The 22,352-nt window shown below is 39.1% G+C and overlaps 4 protein-coding genes across 4 annotated transcripts; 3 read left to right on the plus strand and 1 right to left on the minus strand.

Moving 5' to 3' along the window:
• Positions 1–929: 929 nt before the first annotated feature.
• LOC101297962 (probable peptide/nitrate transporter At2g40460-like) lies at positions 930–4,031 on the plus strand. Its single transcript, XM_004307664.1, has 4 exons — positions 930–1,105; positions 1,201–1,418; positions 1,618–2,174; positions 3,080–4,031. The coding sequence occupies exons 1-4, from the start codon at positions 991–993 to the stop codon at positions 3,963–3,965; spliced, it is 1,776 nt and encodes a 591-aa protein (XP_004307712.1). The 5' UTR covers positions 930–990; the 3' UTR covers positions 3,966–4,031.
• Positions 4,032–5,367: 1,336 nt separating this feature from the next.
• On the plus strand, positions 5,368–7,063 carry LOC101298258 (peroxidase 4-like). The gene is made up of 4 exons (XM_004307665.1): positions 5,368–5,647; positions 5,800–5,991; positions 6,091–6,256; positions 6,420–7,063. The coding sequence occupies exons 1-4, from the start codon at positions 5,432–5,434 to the stop codon at positions 6,815–6,817; spliced, it is 972 nt and encodes a 323-aa protein (XP_004307713.1). The 5' UTR covers positions 5,368–5,431; the 3' UTR covers positions 6,818–7,063.
• A 532-nt stretch (positions 7,064–7,595) lies between these two features.
• LOC101309303 (peroxidase 52-like) lies at positions 7,596–8,857 on the plus strand. Its single transcript, XM_004308921.1, has 3 exons — positions 7,596–7,814; positions 7,953–8,147; positions 8,297–8,857. Exons 1-3 carry the CDS (start codon positions 7,596–7,598, stop codon positions 8,855–8,857), a joined length of 975 nt encoding a protein of 324 aa, XP_004308969.1.
• Positions 8,858–12,506: 3,649 nt separating this feature from the next.
• Positions 12,507–13,437, minus strand: LOC101298546 (LOB domain-containing protein 15-like). The gene is made up of 3 exons (XM_004307666.1): positions 13,411–13,437; positions 13,041–13,320; positions 12,507–12,926 (listed from the first exon to the last, which is right to left on the minus strand). Exons 1-3 carry the CDS (start codon positions 13,422–13,424, stop codon positions 12,507–12,509), a joined length of 714 nt encoding a protein of 237 aa, XP_004307714.1. The 5' UTR covers positions 13,425–13,437.
• Between the last annotated feature and the right edge of the window lie 8,915 nt (positions 13,438–22,352).

Genomic DNA, 22,352 nt, shown 5'->3' on the forward strand with positions numbered 1-22,352 from the left:
TCATCTCTCTGTTTTGGACACATCACTTTCAGTATGGGAGCCAAACACTTTCTGTCCAAACCTTTCTGAAACATGTTGAGGTCAGCTTGCATCATCTTTGATGCCTTGTTGGCCTATATATATCTATAGCTTTGGCTTTGCTCAATGGTTGTTGAAAACTGCCTTATTGCGTTTTCTTTGTTGAGTCTAGTTTTTAGCTTGCATTGTTCATGCTGCTCTAAGTCTTCTTCGTGACTGTAAACCTTAGAGCTTGAACTCAAAACTTCTTTCATCAACTCATATCATGTTGCATACCATGAGGGATGTGTAGTGCAACCAACCCAAGAAGCGTTCAAGGTTGAATCTGCTAGTGGTTAGCTGAATTCACGAACAAGACTTCGAAAAGTGTCCCATGTTGTAAGAACTTAGAAACAAGAGAGGGAATAGGTCTAGACTAGTTCGGGACTAGGAAGGATAGCACTGTGGTAGTGTATCACTATAACTATTATTCTTGAAAGAAGTTACTTCAACTTAGTGGAAGTTTTTGTCTCTCAAGAGTTAGAGACACACAGTTTTTCTCCCTGCATTCAGGGTTTCTGCGAGAAAAAAACATCCTTGTGTTGTTTCTTTATTTGCTGCAATTTACTTTCTGCAAACTCGTATCCTGTGATTCTGGGATAGCACAAGTCATTGCTATCCTCGGATACAGAAGACAACGAAAATTTCAAAAAGACCTATTCACCCCCTCTAGGACCTTTAATTATGTCTATCGTATTACCTCCAAACAATAGACCAAACGCTTAATCTTACTACCTAATTAAGCAGCACGTAAGTGTGTGTTCTATAGCTATCACCATCGTTCCTCACCTCAGCGCCTAGTGTTAGAGTCGTCTTTCACTAGCTAGCTAGCTTTCTGCTATATATAAGGCCACCGCTTCCACTGCCCTCACATATCTGATATATTGAACTAGTTCCCTGCATATATATACACGTACCTAAGAGTGTTATTGGATGGAAATTGAAGCTGCCAAAGCCGGGTACACCGGAGATGGCACTGTCGATCTCCGGGGACGCCCTGCGCTTGCCACTAAGACTGGAAAATGGAAAGCCTGTGCTTTCCTTGTTGGTACGAACGAAGCTAACAAACCACCTGTGTTCTGGTCATATCGTTAACTTGTAATTCCTACATTTATCTGCATCTAACTAGATTTTTCGGTTCAGTGTACGAAGCTTTTGAGAGGATGGCCTTCTATGGAATAGCTTCAAATCTGGTGAACTACTTGACCACACAGCTTCATGAAGACACCGTAACCTCCGTCCGGAATGTCAATAACTGGTCCGGTGCCGTTTGGATCACTCCGATCCTCGGCGCTTACCTAGCTGATTCTTACCTCGGTCGTTTCTGGACTTTCACGGTCTCATCCCTCATTTACGTCATGGTAATTCTTATTTCTAATACTCTTTGTTATTAATATTAATGCTAATAACGTTGATAGCCAGAAAATGAAACTCAACTGATCGATTTAGACATGAAAATTTTGTATTTATCAATCAGAACAACAACGGGGTCCCTAGCTAGTCAATTTGTAGTGGTCCGTAGCTTGTTAATTAACATCAGTTACTTCATTTTAATTACAGGGAATGATGCTTTTGACAATGGCTGTTTCACTCAAAACATTCAAGCCAACCTGCAGCAATGGCATTTGCAACAAGGCCTCTACCTCACAAATCGCTTTCTTCTACCTCTCTCTATACACCATTGCTTTCGGTTCCGGCGGAACAAAGCCTAACATATCCACCTTCGGCGCAGACCAGTTTGATGATTTTAACCCCCACGAGAAAAGGATCAAGGCCTCATTCTTCAACTGGTGGATGTTCAGCTCTTTCTTAGGTGCTCTGATTGCAACCCTTGGCCTCGTCTACATCCAAGAAAACGTGGGATGGGGTTTGGGATATGGTATCCCCACAATTGGCCTAGTAGTATCCTTATTAATCTTCTATATTGGGACACCTATGTATAGACACAAAGTTAGCAGGAACAAGAGCCCGGCTAGGGACATCATCCAAATTCCTGTTGCTGCCTTTCGAAATCGGAATCTTCCCCTCCCGAACGATCCGTCTACGCTCCATGAGTATGAGCCGCAACATTACATTGACACTGGAAAACGCCAGGTCTATCACACCCCAATTTTCAGGTAAACTAGATTTGTGTTTAGTTACTTGTCTAGCTACTAATTGCTGGTTTGATTACGAAGTCCAAACTGGCTAGTAGAATCAAAATTGAAGGACACCCTTTTGCATACGGCATGGATTCAAAGTAGATAGTCAATCAGACCATAGTCCCTTACTCCTTTAAGGCTTTAAGCATTTGATGATTGGTCCCCATTGATTTCATATGCATGACTATAGGAAAAATACTGCGCCAAAGGCGAAGGAATGCTCCAATATGGCTTTGAGTAGCCATTGCTTCTGATAAAATGTCCCCATATGTTGACAGTACAACACAACACCGCCGCCTCCCCCCCCCCCAACCCAATAAACTTCATTTTTGAATAGTCATATTCATTTTCAGTCAAGTTGTCTATGGAACTATGGAAGTGTGCGGACGGGATATATGTACCATACCCATTTCTTAAATCCAGACAAAAGACTTGTGTAACACAGCCTGGACTAGTAATCTCATTGGGGAGCGGATGTTGTAAACAACTATTTTGGCTTGAAGTTGGATTGAAGTTTAGTAAGTGGAAAAAGACGTTTCCTATCGTACGCATTCTGCAAGATTTTATGTACAAATTGATCCTAGAGATGCCTTATTAATTTGTTGAATACCTAGGCTTCTTCTGGGAGGGAAGACAAGTCTTTATCATATATCATCACACTTGGCCTTTAGGATACTGTTTACTTCATGGAAAGCGAGAAATAATCTCTTTGGGAGTATAAGCTGGTTCTCAGTAATACTGTCACCACGATTCGATTGATGCAACCTCGTATCCATCAAGTTTTAGTCTACTAGTACTAATAGAACATTTCTAAATGTCGTTCACATATGTGTTTGTTTCATGCCGCTGCTACTTAGTCCTAGCATATATTTGATTTTCAGGTTCTTGGACAAGGCTGCTATAGAAAATGGCAACACGGATAATTCAAGGCCACCATGCACAGTGACTCAAGTTGAAGGAGCAAAGCTGGTCTTGGGAATGGGAATGATATGGCTTGTGACCCTAATTCCAAGCACCATTTGGGCACAAATCAACACTCTCTTTGTCAAGCAAGGCACTACACTAGATCGAAGCTTGGGACCAAATCACTTCCAAATCCCGGCAGCTTCTCTAGGGAGCTTCGTCACCCTCTCCATGCTTCTCTCTGTGCCCATGTATGACCGTTACTTCGTGCCCTTCATGCGTGGCAGAACTGGAAACCCTAGGGGAATCACACTCCTCCAGAGGCTTGGGATCGGATTCATCATCCAAGTCACAGCCATTGCAATCGCCTATGCTGTCGAAGTTCGTCGAATGCGTGTAATTCGAGTCCACCATGTTTTGGGGCCTAAAGAGATCGTCCCCATGAGCATATTCTGGTTACTCCCTCAGTACGTACTACTCGGTGTCGCCGATGTGTTCAATGCCATCGGATTGCTTGAGTTTTTCTACGATCAGTCCCCGGAGGACATGCAGAGTCTTGGCACAACTTTCTTCACAAGTGGGATTGGTATTGGTAACTTCTTGAACAGCTTTTTAGTGACAGTGGTGGATAAAATTACTGGGAGGAATAGGGGTAAAAGTTGGATTGGGAATAACTTGAATGACTGTCACTTGGACTATTACTACGGATTTCTTCTGGTCATATCTTCCCTAAACCTGGTGGCGTTTATGTTGGCTTCAAGCAAATATATATACAAGAAGGAATCTGTTGACGTGAAGGAGGGGTGCATTGATCTGGTTGAAGCTAAAGCAATGCCCAGTACTCCTCTAGGTATTTGTAATTAGCCAAGTTAAACTTTCAATCTCAGAACTAGTCCTGGTATGCATACATGCATGTGAGGTTAATTTTCTCTAGCTAGTAAGAGAAATACTCAAACACAGTATCTGAATTTGTGTATGCTGAGATTGAAACTACAATGTTATCAGTTTATTGAGGTCCCCCTCAAAATTATTGGCCTCAATGAGGCCTAAGATTTGTGGCCACAAATTTTACGCCTCATTGAGTCCTTATATCGACCGGTGCCCAAATTATTTCTTGAGGCATGTGCTTTACTACCTGAATCAGCCTAATTAATCAGAAAATGTATCCATTTTTGGCTTCCAGAAAGAGAGGTCATGCATCCTCAAACGACCATGTATATTTCTGGCAAACTCTAGCTGACTAGCTCCACCATCTGATTCTGTAGAGTACAAATTGAGTGGAAACACTCGGAAAATGATTGCGTATTTTGGTTCTCAAAACTTCTGGAGTAGCTTACCTGCCAAAAGATGTTCTGGCTCCATATGTTTATTATGATTCTTTCTCTTTTTGGAGCTAGACGTTGAATTTCATCTAAGCTAGCTACTTGACAAACGTATTTCATCAAACTTTTGACCTATATACAGCACAATATTGATCCCTATAGTGTGTAATTTCTACCGAGAGTGGCGATGTCTCATTTTTTTATATTAAGGCTAAAAAACTATATGTTTTGACAAAATCGACAATGTCGAAAAGGAGAATATCTGAATTCAAAACCTCGATCAAATTAAGATTATGGGATAACGTCTAACCAAATGAAAAACTAGACAATGGTGGCGCCTTGATCACTTTGAGTTTCAGTTCGGATTGAATTTTGGCACTAGTTAGCTTCCATGAATCATATGAGTGTTTGAAAGTCCTTAACCTTCTTGCATTGCACATGAACAATGCCAACTTATAAGTAAACTCGCGTACTCTTAGAGCATCTCCGGCGGAACTGTCAAATTTCAACTTATCAAGTCTAATGAGTCTGATTAAGACTAATTAACTAATTAAGTAGTGTGAACTCGACGACTCACTAGTCGCCACACTACTATATATGCTAATTGGTGCAGCTAGTACTTTCGGTTAAAGCTCATTCGTAATCTGAAGCAAAGTAGTCAATGTTTTCCTTTTCTCCTTCTCCACTTCGACTTATAGTAACTTACACCTACTATACTAAAACCCTTTTGACAAATCTCAGCATGCATCTCAACCGCGTTGTCCTCCTCCTATTTGATCATCTTCGATTTTCTTTCATTGCTGTATCAATCAACTTCCCTTTCTGAACATAGTTAGCAATTGCCATGCACTAAGATTTCTACGTGTTAGGTCACCTGCCCAGACTATTCACACTGAGAAGGCCCTTATATAAGCACCACCATGTCTGGTCTTGTCTTCAACAATTCAACGTACACAAGCAGTACTATCAAGTACTTACTTTCTCCCACTTAGCTATAACTTCTTAACAATGGCTGCTTCATCATTATCTTGCATTGCCATTTTGACCTTTGTTCACCTTCTGTTCATGGGCACCTCCACCGCTCAACTTTCATCAAACTTTTACTCCAAGTCTTGCCCTAGGCTCTTCTCCATCGTGAAATCCACCGTGCAACCCGCAATCCGAAATGAGCCCCGAATGGGCGCCTCCATCCTTCGCCTCCACTTCCACGACTGTTTTGTCAACGTAAATCTTATTGTTTACCTAATTAATCAAGTTTCGAAGTTATCAAACATTTCGTCATCCAAAAAGCCAACAAAACATATTGTCTACATTCATACGTCTAATGTCATTATCCAAGTTTAACTAATTCATTGCTAATATAAATATAATGGCAGGGGTGCGATGGCTCGGTGTTGCTAGATGATACAGCAAACTTCACTGGAGAGAAAAATGCAGTTCCTAATAAGAATTCGCTTCGGGGATTCAACGTGATCGATAACATCAAGTCTGCAGTTGAGAATGTGTGCCCCGGCGTGGTCTCGTGTGCTGATATATTAGCCATTACGGCCAGGGACTCTGTTGCTATCGTAAGTCAACAAGTAATTAGTAAATGAGTACGTAGTGTGACTAATAATGTTTTAGCTAGAGCTTCATCGGTATGTAACTATACATGGGTCTTGTTGCAGCTTGGAGGACCAAGTTGGAATGTTAAGTTGGGAAGAAGAGATGCCAGAACTGCCAGCCAAGCCGCTGCGAATAACAGCATTCCCCCTCCAACCTCTAACCTAAACCAGCTCATCTCCAGATTCAACGCTCTTGGCCTTTCCACCAAGGACATGGTTGCTTTATCTGGTACGTAAAATGTAATCTCTGTGTTCATATCACAGATCAGGTGACGGTTCTATTTGCACGAAACAATCCGAAGAAAAACATCATTTAAATTTCGACACTGTCTGAAAGCCATTCTTCTTCTGTCTATGGAGATTAACAGTAGTTATTGTACAAAATTTGCTAGGGTCGCATACGATAGGGCAAGCAAGGTGTACAAGCTTCAGGGCTCGTGTATACAATGAGACCAACAACTTGGACAGTTCCTTGGCTCAAACAAGGCAATCAAACTGCCCAAGAACCACCGGCTCAGGGGACAACAACTTGGCTCCACTTGATCTTCAATCTCCAACAGCCTTCGACAACAACTACTACAATAATCTTATCAAGAACAGAGGTCTCCTCCACTCCGATCAGCAGTTGTTCTTGAATGGTGGCTCCACCGATTCCATAGTGCGTGGCTACAGCAGCAGCCAGAGCACATTCACATCTGACTTTGCTGCCGCAATGATCAAGATGGGAAACATCAACCCGCTCACTGGATCCAATGGAGAGATTAGGAAGAACTGTAGGAAACCCAACTAATATTATGCATCCATCCTTCATATAAGAATAAATAGTCTTAATAGAGTTTCTTTGAGTGAGTAATATGTGTTGTGCCTATATATAGTGAATTTCTCCTATACATCGAAGGTACGTGCTTACACTATATGGCCTTGGAAGAATGTAGAAGTTTGTTCGAAATCTTGAAAATGTCTCTTTTCTATCTTGTTAGCGCATAATAGGATATCTATGATCTATCAAAGTCGATCTATACTATTGATTAATGGGACAAAGAAATATTTTCTTTAATTTTATTAAAAGAAAAAAAAGTTACGAAGACAAACTTTGTAGGCATACAAAACGTCATTATCCTCCTATCAACATTAAGAAGTTAACGAAACCGATAATTAGGAAGACCCGAACGATCCCTATTACATGCAATGACTCACCATAAAATTTGGCGATGAATCCCACCAAGTAAAGTCATTTGACAAAGCAGTGAAGCACCGAAATTAGCAAGAACATGGATCAGCAGCTTAATTGATTGCCTATAAGCAATGTCAAGAGAAGTCGTTTATGGTCGGTATGGATTCGTGTTCGATTTTGTAGGGCGTTGGGTTAGGTGTTCTCGCCAGTAGTGTTCAACTGCTAATTAGTAGGAACCTTTGAGCTAGTCCATTGTGTCGATTCCATCAGTAGCTGCACTAATTTTTACATGTTTTGTGGAGCTGGTTTCACTCCATACAAATCAAATCTCTTCTGATCTGTTCTGTCTGACAAAAAAAACAAAAGAACCAATACAGTTTCAAATCAATAAGCAATGGCCTCGTCTTGTCCCCTATTGGCCATTTTCATGACCCTGGCTCTGGTTGCGAGCATTGACAGCGCCGCCGGTGCTGGACTTACCTCAGAATTTTACGCCAGATCTTGTCCAAATCTCTTCTCCACCGTGAGACCGATAGTTCAATCTGCAATCGATAAGAATCCCCGAATGGGTGCCTGTCTTCTCCGCCTCTTCTTCCACGATTGTTTTGTTAATGTAAAGTTTTCTCGTTGTTCATTTTTATGCATATGCACACAATTTCAAGAGTGAAATTTAGGTCTTGCACGTATCAAACTGCTCATGCGCAAGACTGTTCTTAGGCATTTCCTTAACGATTATTCATGGCAATGTCAGGGATGTGATGCATCGTTGCTCCTCGACGATGTGCCGCCCTTCTTTATAGGAGAGAAAAATGTGCATCCGAACAAAGTTTCTGCATGTGGATTCAAAATCATCGATCAAATCAAGAACGCCGTCGAGAGAGCATGCCCGGGACTCGTCTCATGTGCCGATCTAGTTGCTATTGCCGCAAGAGACTCTGTTGGCATTGTAAGCACTCGAAGTTGAATAATACATCAGAACTAACGCATACACTTACACAACAATGCATAATATATCGCACATATTTTTCAGTTGGAAATAGGGATATATAGTCTTGCATGGTTTGAGACTTTGAGTGCATGTTATGTGTAATACAGCTTGGAGGGCCAAAATGGGAGGTCCAATTGGGAAGAAAAGACGCAAAGACTACAAACCCTTTAGTCGCCAACATCAGCATTCCAACATCAAGCGCTAGCCTAAAGGAGCTCATCATAAGATTTGGCGGCGTCGCCCTCAGCACGCGAGACCTGGTTGCTTTGTCAGGAGCTCACACACTCGGCCAAGCACAGTGTCACAACTTCAGGAAACGCATTTACAACGAGAGCAACATCGACAAGGACTTTGCCGAACAAAGAAGAGCAGAATGTCCGAGAACCTCCGGTAACACCAACTTGGCTCCCATCGACGGCGAAACTCCATATGTGTTCGACAACAGCTACTACAAGAACCTTGTCAAGAACAAGGGGCTACTGCATTCCGATCAGCAGTTGTTCAGTGGAGGGCGAACAGATGCACTAGTGAAAACTTACAGTGTCAGCCAGGAAAGCTTCTTCATGGACTTTGTGAGTGCTATGCTCAAGATGGGAAGCATTAACCCGCTGATTGGTCCAGCTGGTGAGGTCAGGATACTTTGTAGGAGAATCAATCCATTATATTGATTCAACTGATCGATCCAGCCACTACAGTTGATGGTTAGGTTTCAATACTCATTCTATAGTTTTTACGATCTTTTGGGAGAGTTAATTTAGAGCATCTCCAACAATTTCTTTATAATATCTTTAAAGGGAAGCAAAGGTTGAAAGTTTTAAGCAATTTTTCTTTTACAACTCCAGCAGATTTCCTATTTTAGAGATTGGAAGCGAAGACAATTCGAGCGCATTCTGAAATCGAAAACAATCAATATGATTATCTCTCAACGTTTAACTTTTAACAATTTATATCGGAATATGATCTCAGAAAGACTTGAGTTAATAACTATCACGTCACATGAAGAAACTGTATGTTATTAAGGAGCGATAGTTAATCTCACTCTCATATATTGTTGACAGAACATTGTCAACCCAAAGTCGACCATCGATCATTATGTTTGTATTTGTTTGTTAAGTGCAAGAAAATCCTATAAAAAAAAAAATTAAGTGCAAGAAAATGCTTCAACATGTTAAATTATAAACTCTGTCCGCTGTGTTCTATATAATTAATCTAGCTAATTGCCCAAGAGGCTAGGGTTTCATCATTTTGTTATCAATTTTTTACGTGTAGGTATCTGCAATTCTGCGTCGCTCGATCTTCAGCCATAGCTTAGATATTATATTTATCCTTCAATTTTCACCCTCGAGATTTGAAGAAACCATGTGCTATATAGAGAGGGAAACATGGGTCAAATTATTTATCATCATAAAACTATTTTCTTTCTGAATTCAGTTTTTTTTTTTTTTTAACTAGGAGCTAGGTAGAGCAGAGTGTTCTCTTACCTCAAATTTATTAATAAAAAGAAATATTACAATCAAGTACGTGGGATGACACTAAAGCCCGAAAACACCAAACAAAAGACATCAAACTACACTACAAAGCAAATCAATGAAAACGAAAGTTCGGGAGACCCAAATTAACTTATCTCGTTGGTACATGCCCCGAATGAAATGGGGAGGTCCATCCCACCAAGATAATGTAGACATCAACAAACTCATTTTGGCAAGAGCATCTGTCACCTGATTACCTTCCCTCAAGATATGAGAAGATCGAAAATTCATCTGAGAAATGCAGTGCAAACAATTACCTCATGCCACTCTCAATCGCCATGGAACAAGATTGAACCTCTGCGAGCTAAATTTTTTAATTTAGAGCCTCTGCAACTTATCAGATAATTTACAGCTATCCGGAATAAGCATATATATGAGCTATTCAATATCAACCACCCTATAAATTAAGCAGACTTAATTAAGCTGACAGCTTCAATCGGAGGAGAAAATTGAGATCTAGGTTTAATCTGTTCCGGTGAGATCGATGAATATCATTCATCAAATTGTTTGTAAAGCGACGTGTTGAGTGAGATCTAAGCATACAGTGGCATCATGCATGGTAAGTGAATGATACTAGACCTTGGGAATCCTCTACTCACATGGATATTGATAGGTTCGAGTTTCAGAAGCTTGAAATTAACAAACGAGAACCTCTCGATCATCATATACCAGCAGGGATATAATCTGCATTCGTAGCCTCTCATATATATACCTTATATATAGTTATTCTGGTCCATTTGCTGTATTCAATAGTGGGCTTCAATTCATTTTCATAGTATGAACTTGTTGATTCCTTTGGTTTCAAAACTATTTGCAGAATCTTGCTGCATAAAGGAGGGAATATACTTATATAAATCAGTTATTTGGAAACAAACAGAAAGAAAGATGCATCACATTATTCCATGGAAAGTTTTCAGCATAGAAAATGATTCAATGAAATCAAAGGGAGTTGTATGAAGACAAACTAAGATGCTACTATCCTAAGCAACCACGACATAAGACCAAATTCCATCACCATCTTGCTTCTAGATACTTGAACGAAGGAGAGACCAAACTCAGCACATATATATATATATAAGAGAGATTTTATAGATGTATATATCTATATATCTTGACGTAAGAAATATTGACGAAAGAATACGTAGCTATAGATTTTTCATTTGTTTTTGTTATATAAAATTGATGAAATTCTATGGGGTTTCTTGCTTATGTGATTAAATCAGGTTCCTATATCTTTCGCCCTTTGATTTGGGTTGAAATCCTCACGCCAAGGAAGCTAAAACTGCAGCGGTTTGAGAAAAATATTATGCCTAAGATAGCTAGCTGGCAAGACCATTGACCGTCCAACAAATACATACATGGATCTACTTCACAAATTATATGCTGTAACTTCACTAAATAGCAACATATCTGTGTGCATTGTCGTCTGGATTATACGTATTTATTTTTACAAAACTAGCCTTCAGCAAACCTAACACCCAAATGGGATCAATCAACCAAATCTCAATTAGGTAGGCAATTGAATTAATCAATTTGCATGTTACAAGTCCAAGAATGTAGTCCTATTGGTAAAAGGCTTTCAGAGGAGAGGGTTCCAACGGAAGAGGATTTCGTCAATCTTCCTTTCACCGTATCGGCCAGTATAATCTTTGTCTCTCGTAGGACTTATAAGATTATACGAGTATTTAGAGTATGGTAGTTCGGTCATTTCTAATTCTTAACCTAGCTATATTTACTCTTATAACTTATATAATCTAATCAAGGAATACTCACAGTGCAGCCTCCATCTTGTCCTGCGTTTTCTTAGCTTTACTTTCATGCATTTCCATTTCAATCAACCTTGATAGCTTCCAGGACTGTTGGAGACCAATTGTGGGTTTAAGTTTACCTACCAAATGTAATAGGCCAGGACCGCCAGGTCTTAAGTTCAAAGCCTTAAATACACCTATTGGTTTGTATAGCAGTAGTGATCAGTAGTCTAGCTAGCTCTGTTGAGAAAGATTACTACTTCTCCTTGTAGTTGTATGTTTCTTAATTCCAATTGTTTTTGGGGAACCCCATGTTGTTGTGTAACTCTTATATTAATTGTACTGACAAATCAAATTTATAACGTAGCTCTACCACTACCAACTTGCTATCTACCATGCTCTGCAATTTTGCCGAGGTGATGACATTAATCATTTTATACTTAATTAACGATATATCTATTAATTGGCTCAGTACGTGTTAATATATATACCAGGCTTCATTGGCCCTCATGATCGACACAGTATATATCTGATATCGTATGTTGCCCCCATGAAGTGAAAGAACCGCTGAATACTAGACATTATTGTTGCTCGAAGAACAGTGCAAAATTAGGTCCAAAAATGCAGTACCATTAATCCCAAGCACGTAACATCACCAGTTCACCACAGAGATATCGAAGCTCCATAATAGCATGGAAGAGTGAAAACTTCAATTCTAGTAGCAGTTCGATAACTATAAATAGGAATGAGTAAAACAAAAGTGGAGGAGAAAGCTAATTGATATGTACGTAAGGAGGAATAAGGACTCGAAGAAAGGAACATTACAACCAACAAATATCTAGAGTCCACACAGACAAATTAAAATGCAACATATATATTTAGGACATAATTAAAATGGATTAAGACAAGGAAGAAAACGAATATCAGTTTATATAATTCTGTCGTGTCATTTTATTCCAGTCGAATCATCATAGTAAGAAAACTAAATGGGATCCTTCTCTTAATTCAATTGATCAGTCTATAGTTAATTAGAATCTTAATTAACCAAAATAGGAAACATTTTCACTTGAAAGGGTGCTATAGTCGGTGGCGCTGTTGGGTTGAGTGTACATAGATGAGGAGGAGGAAGTAGGAGGGAGAGGAGGAGGCGGCGGCGGCGGAGGTGGCTGTGTGGACGGTGGGAGGGAAGCAACCGAAACAGCTCCTCCGGAAGTAGTAGTAGTAGAGAACAAAGCTGCCACTTGATGATGATGAGATGAAGGATCCATTAGATTTGCTTCCCTGTATTTGAACTTGAGTATTTCACCCCTCACAGTATTGAGCTCCGCTTGTAACGACTGAACTTGCTGCTGCAAAGCCGAAATCGCTCCCATGCAACCGTACACCGGATCTCTTAGCCTCACGTTGGCCTCATACACAAGACTATTAGCTGCGTCTGCTCTTTGGCTCTCCGGCACCTCCTAAAAAGTTCAAACCCTGCCGTTAGTCACTGTAGTAAACAAACACTTCTATATGAATTCTCGTATTTGTATTATCTTATAAATTTAGTGAATTGTGTTTCGTCGTTTGATTACCATAAGCATCTTGGAAACGTTGCTGGCGCCGAACACTTTGTGGACGGAGGCGAACTTCTGGGGTTCGTGGGGAGAGAAGTAGGGAGAGAAGGGGCATTCTTGTGCGCATCTTCTTCTCAAGAGCTTGCAGGCTGCACAAGGCGTGATCGTGTTTAGGGTTCCGGGAGGACCCAACATGTGTCTTCTTCCCATCTGATGATGGAGATGAGCAGAAGAAGAATTAGAAGCATCTATTTCTCTCTTCAGCTTCTTCCCTATCTCATCAAAATCAAATCTCTCCCTGCATACACAAAACCCATCAGCAAAATAAACCTTAACATCATGAGAAAGAAAAGCAAACTGAGAGAAACATATAACAGTATGTTATGACCTATCCCTGGACATTCAGGCATGCTCCGGTGTCTGAGTTGCTAAAGAAGAAAAGAGAAAGAGGGAGAAGGAGATAAATAAGGCTATGGCTCTGAAGTTAGGAATTGTAAAATGGGGGCGTACAGAAGAGTGTACTTCAAAGCCAAGATATGAGAAGAGAAAGTGGTCCACTAGATATAGCTAGCTGGTGTTAAATTAACACCAAGTTTCTATATAAAACAAAGAAAGAGACAAAGTGGATATTGGGAGAGACTGGTCGAGTAGTAGTAGAAGGGAAGGTCGATCACGAATTGAATTTGGTTTGATTGTTGGTGGTGAAATGATGGTTGGGATCTGTTATGTTGATGTACGAGGACTTGAGGAGTTATAGTTCTTCCTGCAGAGGTCTCTGCTGAGCCTGAAGCAACATCAATGGCATGGAGTGAGAGCGAGAGAGAGAGAGAGAAGACTGGTAATTTAGAATAAGCTAGCTGTGACTTCCCAGCGCTAGCTCACGTGTAAGAACTTAAATGGGTTTTGACTTTACAGAATCTTTTCGAGCATTTTGATCAATTTCATGCCAGGCATGTGGTGCTAGCTAGTCTTTGCTTCATTCTCAGGAATCCTATATATTAATCAAGCCTGATTTTACTCAAGTTTATGATATTGAGACTGACATATATATATATATATAGTAATTCATATATGAATTACTCAAGTTTATGATATTCATAGATGTACATTACTCAAGTTTATGAAGTTACTAATGAATTACCACAAACTGCTAAACACGATTGTATGTACAACATAAAACAAAGAGAAAATAGAACTTCTCTATTAGTCCGACCAAAATCATGTATAATATATAAGCCTTTTGAAAATAAGAGACGCTTAGTTGAGCAATTTTTGCTAATTAGTGCGTTTTAAAATACATAAGTTTAGTAGTCCGACCAGAGTTATGTATAGTAAGCCTTCTGAAAATAAAAGACACTTAGTCGAGCACTTTTTGCTAATTAGTGTATTTTAAAATACACAAGTTTATCGGTTGTTTGTGATTCACAAACAAGGTTAGTGTTAATAAGTGACAATGAAATGCATTAGAGGAGACAGCAAGAGGTACATATACTATGCATATGAGAGAAGTTCACTAGTTTAATGTTTAGCTGTAATCTTAAGGGCAATCAGCTAGCAGGCATGTTAGTTTCTTGTCAATATCAAGTACCCACCTTTGATTAAAAAGCCATATCTGGGATCTAGCTCCCCAGACCAAAAATTTATGTATATGATCATTTGATCAGTGTCGCCGTATGAAAACCGCAAATTTTTAGCACCTGAATCAAGGTAATACAAATTTAAGACTCGGTTACACTAAGCAAGCATGAACAATATGATTCTTCTTCTAGGTGAAGAGTATTCAACTATATGACTTGGTCAGTTAGACTAGATAATCACATTGTGGGAGGACCTTCAACTCTAAACTAATGACATTTTCTTTTCTTCGTCTTTGCACCCATTTTTTGATATGTAGCATCTAAATTACGAGATTTTGTTTTGTTTATATTACAAAAATTATTGTATGATTGTGGTATATTACATAACATGTTTATCGTTCTCCTCACATGCCATCATGTATCATATCAACATTAAACACGTATAAATAAGATTCTATATAGTTTAGACTATGTATATGAGTCTAAACTATGCAGTGGTACATGATGCCAAATCGATTATTACCACTCTAGTCATATAATTAAGGTCCCAATCTGATATTTACACAAAGAAATGAGACAACTCAATTTTGATTGATGGGACGAACAACTGATTCTTCAAAATTTGCTTGTGAAATATGTTTTTCCTGTCCTTTCAAACTCGTAGTTCCTTAGAGACGGGTACAAGTATCATCATCATGGAAACAAGTCATTTGACATTGTTGGCAAACGCTCTTCCCCCTTGATCGATCAAGTCTAGCTTCAAGGAACTGGTATCGATGGATCCTATCTGGGATGTCAACATGAGAAAAAGACTAGACACCCTACCCAGCCAGATAAGTTACTATCGGTCATGTAGTAGTTCATGATGCTGCTGTGACTTCAGTTTTTAGCTGAGTGCTAAGTGATACAGGTGCTCTTCAAATCTTCCTTTCAGCTGGGACAGCTCACCAACATTTTCATACATGGAAAGCATTCTGATTAACATAACATATATATACCAGTTTATTTCAACCACCCAGAATAGATTTTAGCTTCTGCTGTCAACAGCACAAATCATTACACTTTGTTCAATGCTAGCTTCTAAATCTATCAGATTAATTATATACTCAAGAAGAAATCTAATGCGTTCATTTCGAATTCTGCGCATGATGTACACAAAGTTCAATTAGTTTAACTCGATTCAATAGCTTGATTATCCCAGAGTACTGCATGTAATTAACTTCATCAGTACAAGTACGTACATCCTCTACTGCTAACTCATCAAACTGCATGAAAACAAAAATGCAGATTGATCAAACACAGAACTATGACAAACTCTAAAATGACCTGTAATCAGTGAGCAAGAGCCAATCGAGGAGTTCGTAGAGGTGGAAGAATTTCTTAGTTGTGATTTTGAGGCGGGTTATGTCAAAGTGGGTGGTGAAAGGGAGGGAGAGGAAGAAAATAACTAATTATTCTTGAAGAAACATATACGAGTTTTTATACATAAATTGATGTATTGCTTAGATTGCAAGGAATATAAATGGCAAAACCATCTGCTATTCTTATTACTCTTGTTTGACCCGTATTTTAAGGCTAACAAGTCGCCCCGATGTTCTCTCATCCCCAACCTAGCTCTACTTTCTCATTCTTTCACAATTCTCTCTCGCTTCTATTTCTTCTTTTCCAAAGAAATTGCACACCTGGAACTTCTTTCCAAATCAATCGCACACACATATATCTGTGTGTGTAAAAAAGAATCAAGGACCTGATCTTACTTTGGAATTCAATCCATCATTCGGTCTCTCTGAAACTAAATTCTAAATTATAAGGTTAAACATCTATATATCTTGATCAAAAAAACTATAAACTACTGCATGCTTTTGTTGTAAAATTTACATGGCGTCTTATTGTTTTTGAATTTTGACAACCTGTTCAGTCTCCCACCACTTCCATCGCAAGTTTGAAACCCTAATACATGCACACACAGGACGCCTAATAGAAGTTTCTCAATTCCAATATGTATGGGAGACTATTATATCTATTTCCTACCTAAGGAGCCGCATGCAGTCAATGATTAAAAATCCAATGTAATGTTGAGAAAGGCCCAAAAATCGATCATTGGGCTAAGTCCAACTTCTCCTAACTTTCTCTGAAAGACCCCATATGAAATACTGCATTGTTTGTCATGTGAGGCATTAGATTAGATTAACTCTCACATCCGAAACTTTGGTTTTTTGAATGCTAACTGCACCCTAAGTCCCTATGTTTTGATTGCTATGCAGTATACACCGACACCACAGATCTAGGGTAATCAGTACCCCAAAGGCTCAAACATACCATAAAAAAATAAATTAATTAATTAAAAAAAAAATCTTAAAAATATACGGTAATTTAACATCTCAAAAATGTCTAGCCAAAATGACATAAAAAAGAGCTGGCCGAGTTCCCGCTCCCTCTGTTTCATTATAACAGTACGACTGATCATGAGTCCAAATCTGATGTATTTCAGCAAAGAAACCCCTTACACAAAGGCATGAACCACAAATGACACAACAGCCGAAACCGCTATTTCGTCAAAGATGAGGGCACATAGGCTAGCTAAGGATTTGTTGGCCACACACATTTTCAGAAGTTCAGGAGAAAAAATAGGACCGGTAGAATTCTAGAATTTGTGCGCCGTAAATGACCTATTTTCCTGTAGTGGAACTAGGGTTTGCAGTTAGTTAAACTATGTTCTAGGAGATACGTACGTATATATAGAGATTGATTGATTGTACAAATTCTTCTAAGATTAGGCTTAGCTTAATTTTCTTGAAATGTACGAGATCGGAATTACTTGTATGACTTGGAGTACAAACGCTCCATGTGCATCATCAATGCTAGCACATGAACAATAATCGAACTGCACTGCTTACGCTGCAACTCTGGAACTCTGGGACACCATCACTATTTACTCTACAGAACACACATACAGTATTCTAATACAAATAGCTAATTAGCTAGCTCATTCTAGAATCAATTTTACTATTCAGGTTGCTACATATCCACATGCCAAAGGTGCACAATATGAATTCCCCTACATGGTCTGCATCTTCTGTGTATTTATAAACCAAACTTAAGCCACAGTTTTGATTATATATGTTTTGTTTTGTTTTTTAATAAATAAAGATTTAGGCGAAATTAGCTCATCGGGAATTAACGAGGCACGGAACAAGCTCACCTCAAACATACATTTCTGCCGGATTCCGGATACGTCGATTTGTGTGCGATTTTGAACGACTAATTCATTGGCCAATAAAACGCAAAGAAACATACACTTCCGGCGCCTACTCCAACAGTGCATGTGTTTAATTAGCAAAACGCTTAAAATATATCTGATTCCAAACTATAGCGCGAATACTATCTAGTACCGTAAAATGTAGAATGTAGAGCTACAAAAATCATAACACTGAGTTTCATGGATTATGATCGACAATTAATACATCATAGAGATATATGACATCAATTACTGGCATGGACACACACAAACCGTTCCACAGATTAATACAAAAACAGATTTAACACAATCGATGATCATACAGAGAATACATCAGTTCTAAGCAGTCCTATCCCGGCGGGATTGGTCATGGCTAGCAATGGACATGAAGGCAAACTTGATCTTCCGCACCGAGCTGCAGCTTCTCACAAACTCACTACCTCTGCGTTTAATCCCAAAGCACAATGTCGAAGTAGGCGATCCGGACCTCCTTATATCCTCGTCTTCATCCTCGTCGTCGTAACCAAAGGGCACCCTTGAAACCGAGTTATAAGGTTTCTGGGTGCCCTTTGATGTCGACGACCACGATGAGGACGAGGACGACGACCACGACACCGATGAAGACGTCGGCGACATGTTCCGGCCGGCCTTCCTGAATTTCAGAGCCCTAGGGATAATCGAGTCCAGAAGAGCTTTTGCCCTAGCGCCGCTTCTTTGTATGGTCGAGGACGAGTAGTGTTTCGGATTTGTGTTGACGGAATATGAAGGAGGAGGAGTGAGAGGAGGAAGAGAAGTCTCGGAAAGAGTGTGCTTAGGAGTACCTGGCTGCGACTCCCACATGAACGGAACCGCTCCGGCGGCGGCGCCGTAGTAGACTCTGCAAGACGAGTTGCCCACGGAGGTCTCCTTGGCCACGAGCTTGGGGGAGGCGAAGACCTTGTTGTTGTTCCTGTGATCATTGTTGTGCTTCATCATTGTGTGGGGTTAACTTGAAACCACTATGACCGAGGAGCTAGCTTCTTCTTCCTTCTTCCTAGATAGCTGACACAGATAGCTAGCTAGAGTAGATCTGAAAGTTCAAGATCCGAAGATGGAGATTTTGAATAGAATAGAATATCTTGGAGGACTAGTTGAGTGGGTTAGTTAGGTCTCAGCTCATCTCTCTCCCATTAATTCAAGGTTCATTCATATATACATCACTAGTAGTGTAGAGTTGCTCACACAAGACGTATATATATAACGAACGGAACAATAATAGATGAAGCATCTATATAATAAACTCTGATGACTAATTTTCGGAATTTGTCTTAATAGGACATAGACGTGACTCACGTGAGCTTAGGTTTACAGTAATGAAGTGGTGATTGAAAGAAAATTCAAGTAAGATTATTGAAAGAAAATTCAAGTGTGATCGACCTAACTTATACTCTTAACTCAAATTGCAACCTCTTCTTAACAAATGCTATTCTCAAAGGCTTTGGTACGAAATTTAATCTAAAGAATTCTATCTAAGTTTAGACCTTATTATTTGCTCGATCAATTTACATTTGCATATATCATATTTTTTTTTTTGATTAATGATCAAGGATAGGCGAATAATCACCTATCACTCTATTTTATTAATAAAAGAAAAAAGAAACAAAGGAGGGGGATCAAAACCAAAACCTCCTAAAACAAATGACAGACTAGCTGAAACGAAATTGAGGCATACCTCTAACATCGTTATTATAAGACAATAATATGAAAGGTGGAGGCTCATCCCATCATATCAATTCAGAGCATGACGTACCTTGATTTGCCAGAGCATCAGCTATCTTATTCCCTTCACGAAAAATTACATTTGCATATATCATATGTTTCATTTAAGATTATCTATGATCCGAGTATCATTCTAATACATGTCGTAAATCCTAATCGCAAAGACTTCATCATATGTACGAAAAAGATTTTAAGTCTAGATCTAGAGACTGTATCAATTTGACATATCATTCAACTACATATGATTAATGATCATGAAAAATTAGTTGGTTTCCTATCTTATACGTAAACCCGTAAAAGATGATAGTTTTATAATCTGGCAATCAAAGTAGGTCACTACACAAAATACATAACTTCCAAATGTAAAAGTTGGACACAAACACAAATCATAGGATTATTAGCAAAAGATCCTCTTCAGGTCTTCTTCTTTTTCTTCCTTGAATCAATGGGACACGACATGCAACTACCTAATCAATAAATAGTTTTTGGAAGAACTCATTAACGATGAATGGCTGGTTTGATCGATGATATGGGTTTAGATGGACCATGTATCAGTAATGATATCACTAGCTATAACAAATGAAACAGTTGAGGAAGTGTGGGATCTGGTTATGAACGATCACTATATCATCAATCACAGTTTGTCCTGATTCATCATACACTCTCTTCCTCCATTCCTCTATTGCTGTTTTGATTGCGGAATTTGGAAGAAACTATTATGGTGCTGGTTCAAAACATGTTCAATGTTTATTTTATTTTATTTTTTGCTGAAATTAATACTTGGGGGTAGAGAGTACAGTACTAGAGCATCCATGCATGGGAACTGTCCTCTGTATTAGTTCTACATCTGTTAGATCACACATTGAAATTTAAACATTCAAAACATGTTTTGTTGCCAACGGTTTTGCTCCTTTCCCAATCTTAGAAGTTGCAATTTTAATTTCTATCTGCTTAGTGAACTAGTGATTAGATTAGAGGTTACTTAAGTGTTCCAGAATAAAGCCGTCTAGGCGCTTCAAGCCAATCATCTACCCTACTAGCGCCTAACGAGTTTTTGAACCCTACCAACATGCTGTGTTCTAAAAAAGGCCGCCTAATCCGCTTAGGCGGTTTCTAGGTGTTCCAAGCTAGCACTCCCTCCACCCTGGGACCGCCTAGTGAGTTTTCAATCCTTGCTTAAAACTTAATAACCAAGTAATTTGTACACGGGTATTAGAGCCTTCTTCCATTTTGAGCATTTCAAAACAATAACGAAAAGATAAGATCTCATAAGAAAAATGGTGTGATCGATCACAACTGCATACCTTTGTACGTATATATACTGAGGTATGATACACAAAATACCGAAAACTCTAATTCTCTATAAGCCTTCAAAAGTAATATTCTTATATATTGCAAAATGCAAAATATACATGCCATATAGAACCTCGATCATTTCTCTTGTAAAAGCTCACACCAGAACCAAGAACCGGTGTATAACTAATTTATGACAATCTGAGCAACAATTAACTGCGCAATTCCTAGTGTCAATTCGATGTTCTTTTTTCCATGCATGTTTGGCAGTCTGGACCAGGATCTATCACAGAGCTCCTCTTGCACGTAGAAGGAAGTATATCAGGTGGAGCCCTATAGTTCTGTATGCATATTCATGATTTTGTACTACCATCAATGGCAACCAATTCAATAGTTAGCTGCTAGGACTGGTATTGATCCCTTCAACTACCTCCCCACCAGTTTCTACGACCTGAGTTATGAGCCTGTGACCCACGGCCTTAACTCAGATCGAGTACTGATGACTGGAAAATGACGATGTGATGAAATATGCGTTTTTGGTTCCTTTCAGTTTCGTCTTCGCCGATCCATATTCTCTGCAGGAAATCATGATTGGCTTTTTGTTCTTGGGTAGATAAGTGTTTACATCAGACAGTGCTGTGTTGATTTGTTTGTTTGTCGTGGTCCTCGTGGACGAAGGGTACGTTTTTGGTTTGATTTGTGATGAACTAGTAACCAAGTATATGAAGGATTCAACTCTGAAGTCCGAACTACGCAAACCATGTTGCGATGAGCATTCCTCGGGAGAGCTTAGACCTTAAGTCTTAAATCACATGCCAACTTCTCTAGTTGTTGTTGCCAAGGGGATTCAGATAAGAAATGTCTCAGTGTTTTCTGTCTATAATTCAGATAAGAAATGTATTAGTGACACTCTAATATAGGACAAAGGGACACAGATAAGGAATGTCTTAGCTTTGGTGTAAGGCGCAGACTTGCAAGTATATGATGCAACGAATGGTTTAAGATGTGATTGTTGGTTGGATTTGAATTCACCGTCCAATTCCTTATGAATCTATGCCTTCAGGATCAACTCGGTTTACCTTATTTTCGCTTTCTTCACTGATTTACTTTCAGTGTTGTTTTCTGTGGTAGGTTATGTTGTTTTGCTCTTTGTTTGAAAGGGTTTTGTTAAGCCCCCTTCCTTTCTGTACCCATGACTTTCTTTTTTCTTAATATATGGAGTTCAACTCCTTTTAATCAAAAAAAAAAAAGTGTTAAAATGTGTACCCGTGTGTTTAAAGTGGTAAAATGTGTTTTTAAAGTAGTAATTGAGTCCTTAAAGTGATTAAAAAAGGAGTAGTGCTACATACGTACACCAAAAAGTTATACCAAAATCTAATACCAAATTATGTGGCAACTCCATATCATCACATTCAATTGATATTTTGCATATTCATTTTTTAAATAAAAAATAACCCTAAAAAT

Source organism: Fragaria vesca, linkage group LG7 (genome assembly GCF_000184155.1).
Source record: "Fragaria vesca subsp. vesca linkage group LG7, FraVesHawaii_1.0, whole genome shotgun sequence".
Classification (NCBI taxonomy): domain Eukaryota; kingdom Viridiplantae; phylum Streptophyta; class Magnoliopsida; order Rosales; family Rosaceae; genus Fragaria; species Fragaria vesca.